The sequence below is a fragment of the Lathyrus oleraceus genome, chromosome 7, assembly GCF_024323335.1.
Source record: "Lathyrus oleraceus cultivar Zhongwan6 chromosome 7, CAAS_Psat_ZW6_1.0, whole genome shotgun sequence".
Classification (NCBI taxonomy): Eukaryota; Viridiplantae; Streptophyta; class Magnoliopsida; order Fabales; family Fabaceae; genus Lathyrus; species Lathyrus oleraceus.
In genome coordinates this window covers 488,968,244-488,972,450 of record NC_066585.1, presented here as the reverse complement: position 1 = coordinate 488,972,450, position 4,207 = coordinate 488,968,244, and the positions used below count along the sequence as shown (strand labels likewise).

The 4,207-nt window shown below is 40.2% G+C and overlaps 1 protein-coding gene across 1 annotated transcript; it reads left to right on the top strand.

Moving 5' to 3' along the window:
• Window positions 1-1,420: 1,420 nt before the first annotated feature.
• Window positions 1,421-3,827, top strand: LOC127104493 (uncharacterized). Its single transcript, XM_051041678.1, has 2 exons — window positions 1,421-1,968; window positions 3,806-3,827. The coding sequence occupies exons 1-2, from the start codon at window positions 1,421-1,423 to the stop codon at window positions 3,825-3,827; spliced, it is 570 nt and encodes a 189-aa protein (XP_050897635.1).
• Window positions 3,828-4,207: the final 380 nt, after the last annotated feature.

Here is a 4,207-nt window from a genome sequence, read left to right as displayed (position 1 = left end):
CGACTCAGATGTGAAACACAGGTTGACAATGCTGCTGAGAGAGTATGGTGATGTGTTTGCTTGGTCATACCAAGACATGCCAAGGTTGGACATTGATATTGTTGAACACAAGCTGCCACTCCGGCCCAAATGCCCACCTGTGAAGCAAAAGCTAAGACGAACTCATCCTGACATGGCCGTCAAAATCAAAGAAGAAGTACAAAATCAAATTGATGTAGGATTTCTGATCACGTCTATATACCCCCAATGAACATTGTGCCTATGCTGAAGAAGGATGGAAAGGTCAGGATGTGCGTGGACTATAGGGACCTAAGCAGAGCCAGGCTGAAGGATGATTTTCCTCTACCTCACATATACATGTTGGTAGACAATACTGCAAAATTCAATGTCTTTTCATTTATGGATGGTTTCTCCGGATATAACCAGATTAGAATGGCGCAAGATGACATGGAAAAAACAACGTTTATCACCCCATGGGGAACATTCGATTATAGAGTGATGCTGGTGCAACGTACCAGAGGGCCATAACAACCATATTCCATGACATGATGCACAAAGAGATCGAGGTTTATGTGGATGATATGATAGCCAAATCTCAAACAGAGGTAGACCAATTTGATAATCTTTTGAAGTTGTTCAAGCGCCTGAGGAAATACCAAGTTCGTCTAAATCCCAACAAATGCACATTGGGGTACGGCCTGGTAAGTTACTTGGTTTCATTGTGAGTCAAAAGGGTATTGAGGTGGACCTCGGTAAAGTAAAAGCTATAAGAGATATTCCTGCACCAAAGACAGAAAAACAAGTCTGAGGTTTCCTTGGAAGGTTGAACTATATCTCTAGGTTTATCTTAAATATGACCGCAACCTGCTCTTCGATCTTCAAGCTGTTGAGAAAAGATCAAGTTGTGGTATAGAATAAAGACTGTCAAATTGCTTTTGATAAGATCAAAGAATATTTGAAAGAACCTTCAATCCTGCTTCCCCCTGTTGAGGGTAGACCTTTGATAATGTATCTTACCGTGCTCGATGAATCCATGGGTTGCATCCTTGGTCAACAAGATGAGACATGTAAGAAAGAGCACATCATTTACTATTTGAGCAAGAAATTCACAGACTCTGAGACAAGGTACTCGGTGCTTGAGAAAACCTGTTGTGGACTAGCATGGGATGCTAAGTGACTCCGCTAATACATGGTGAGTCATACTACTTGGTTGATCTCGAGAATGGATCCAATCAAGTATATCTTTGAGAAACCTGCTCTGACTGGCCGGATTGCTCGTTGGCAAATGCTATTATCCGAATACGATATTGAGTATCACACCCAAAAAGCCTTAAAAGGAAGTATCCTCGATGATTATTTGGCACATCAGCCTATTGAGGATCCTCAATCTATGCAGTTCGACTTTCCTGATGAAGATGTCATGGCTTTGAGAATGAAAGACAATGATGAGTCGCTTATTGAAGAAGGACCTGAACCTGGATCCATATGGGGTTTAGTGTTTGATGGTGGTGTCAACGCATATGGACATGGCATAGGAGCTGTAATTATTACTCCTCGAGGTTCACGTATATCTTTCGCAGCAAAGGTTGATTTTGATTGCACCAACAACATCGCAGAGTACGAGGCATGCATCCTTGGTTTGGAAGAGACTATTGATATCCGTATCAAATTTCTTGAAGTGTTCAGTGACTCGACTCTTGTCATCAATCAGATTAAAGGAGAGTGGGAAACTCGTCATCCTGGTTTGATCCCATACAGATATTATGCCAGAAGATTGTCGACTTTCTTTACTAAAGTAGAATTCCATCACATCCCTCGAGACGAGAACCAGATAATAGATGCTCTTACTACGTTGTATTCCATGTATAGGGTGAATTTGCATAGAGAAGTGTCCTCCATCACTATCCAGACCCGTGATAAACCGACCGATATCTTCAACGCTGAAGTTGTGTTAGAGGAGAAGTTGTGGTATTATGATATCAAGTGTTTTCTAAAGAAGCAAGAGTACCTGCTTGGGGCGTCTAATAGATATAAGAAAACCTTGAGGCGGTTGTCAACTAATTTCTTCTTGAATGGGGGCGTGCTCTACAAAAGAAACTTTGATTTGGTCTTGCTCAAATGCGTGGACAAACACGAAGCAGACATGTTAATATTAGAAGTACATGAAAGATCTTTTGGCACGCACCTCAATGAACATTCTATGGCAAGAAATATGCTCAGGGCTGGTTACTTTTGGCTGACTATGGAGTCAGATTGTTACCAATATGCTAGAAAATGCCATAAATTTCAGATATATGCAAACAGAGTGCATGTACCTCCTACACCTTTGAATGTGATCTCCTCACCATGGCCCTTTGCAATGTGGGGCATTGATATGATCAATATGATTGAACCAGAGGCGTCTAATGGACATCGGTTTATTCTTGTAGCAATTGATTACCTCATTAAATGGGTTGAAGCCACATCATATGCAAATGTTACCAAGCAATTGGTAGTCAAGTTCTTGAAGAATAATATCATCAGTAGGTATGGTGTACCGAGCAAGATCATCACAGATAATGGGTCTAATTTGATTAACAACATTGTCACCGAACTGTGCAAAGAATTCAAGATTGAGCACCACAACTCTTCTCCTTACAGACCCAAGATGAATGGGGCAGTTGAAGCTGCAAACAAGAAGATCCTTCAAAAGGTGGTTGTCACCTACAAGGATTGGCACAAGATGTTACCCTATGTTTTGCATGGATACCGTACCTCAGTACGCAATTCGACTGGGGAAACCCCCTTTTCTCTTGTATACAGCATGGAAGCAGTACTTCCCATAGAAGTCGAGATCCCATCAATACGAGTCTTGATGGAAGCGAAGCTGACTGATGCAGAATGGTGTCAAACCAGATATGATCAGTTGAATTTAATTGAAGAGAAGCACCTCAAAGCCCTGTGCCACGATCAGTTGTACCAACAATGGTTGAAGAAAGCTTTTGACAAGAAGGTTAAATCTCATTTATTCATCGAAGGGGATCTTGTGCTAAAGAAGATCTTTCCCGGTCAACATGATGCTAGGGGAAAATGGACGCCAAACTATGAAGGCCCATATGTCGTTAAGAAATCTTTCTCAGACGGTGCCCTAATTCTTACGATTATGGATGGAGAAGAGCTTATGCGTCCAGTTAACTCAGATGCAACCAAGAAATACTATGCCTAAAAAAATAAAAGAACGCTCGATAAGTCGAAAACCTGAAAGGGCGGCTTAGTAAAAAAAGAGCAGTCCTGATGGATTGAAAACCCGAAAGGGTGATCCAGTCAAAATGAAAGGGACAGAAACAAAATAATCATCTTGGTAGATTTAATACCCTTTTGGGCAATCTACGCAAAACAAAGGGACAGATGGCTAGTAACTGCATCTTAACATGACTTATATTAAAGACAACAACTTTGTACTCAAGTATTCAAAGTAGGAGGGAGAATAGTGGTCATTGTGATTCAACATAGCCCTTCCCGATTACCATTTACCACTTTTGTATAATTCCATGGAGTTCCGCCCTTTGTGAACTACCATTCTTGCAATAAAACTCAAACATGTGCTCATATATGTTCTTACTTTTATTATGTGCAAAATTATCTTTTATCTTTGATGTTAATTCTTGCAACAAAATTTTAAAATTATCTGTTATTTTTCGAAATAAATTTGTTTCAATTAACTTGACACAACATGTTCAAAAGGACTTTATACTAATTGTCTGAGATGATGGAAATGGTCCTATGACTTGATTTAACTTTTTAAGATTGTTGGGATCCGATTCAGTATGGCTACACGCCAGGATTAGTACTACCTTAATCAGTGTTTCCCAAAGGCCATGTGTGGGGCACTCATTTTGCTAACGATCGAGAAAGATACCTGTATCCATAAAATCCTTCCAGCATTTGTCATTAGAAGTTGGACTATATCTATCCCCTGTCAAGTCTCATTGGTTTCTAAAAGTGAATCATTTGTTCCCCGATAGCAACATCAGTTTGATCGTTTCTTCTCCCTAGAGCAGTTGATGATTGTTTGAGTTCCCCCAGCGGAAGTAAACCATATCTCTTATCCCCATACAGTGGTAAGGGTTTTGCATAACCCTATAAAGATACCCATGTTGAAGGATCTTTTTCTCAGAAGAATTATCTGCATGGACAAAGAAACCTTTTTTATAAGGAATCTCCCGCA

What these genes read in the sequence shown, in the direction of transcription:
- LOC127104493 (XM_051041678.1), top strand. Translation starts at nt 1,421, where the DNA reads ATGGCTTTGAGAATGAAAGACAATGATGAGTCGCTTATTGAAGAAGGA. An exon ending in GTGTTAGAGGAGAAGTTGTG is followed by an intron (nt 1,969 to 3,805) that starts GTATTATGATAT and finishes GATCCGATTCAG; the next exon opens with TATGGCTACACGCCAGGATT.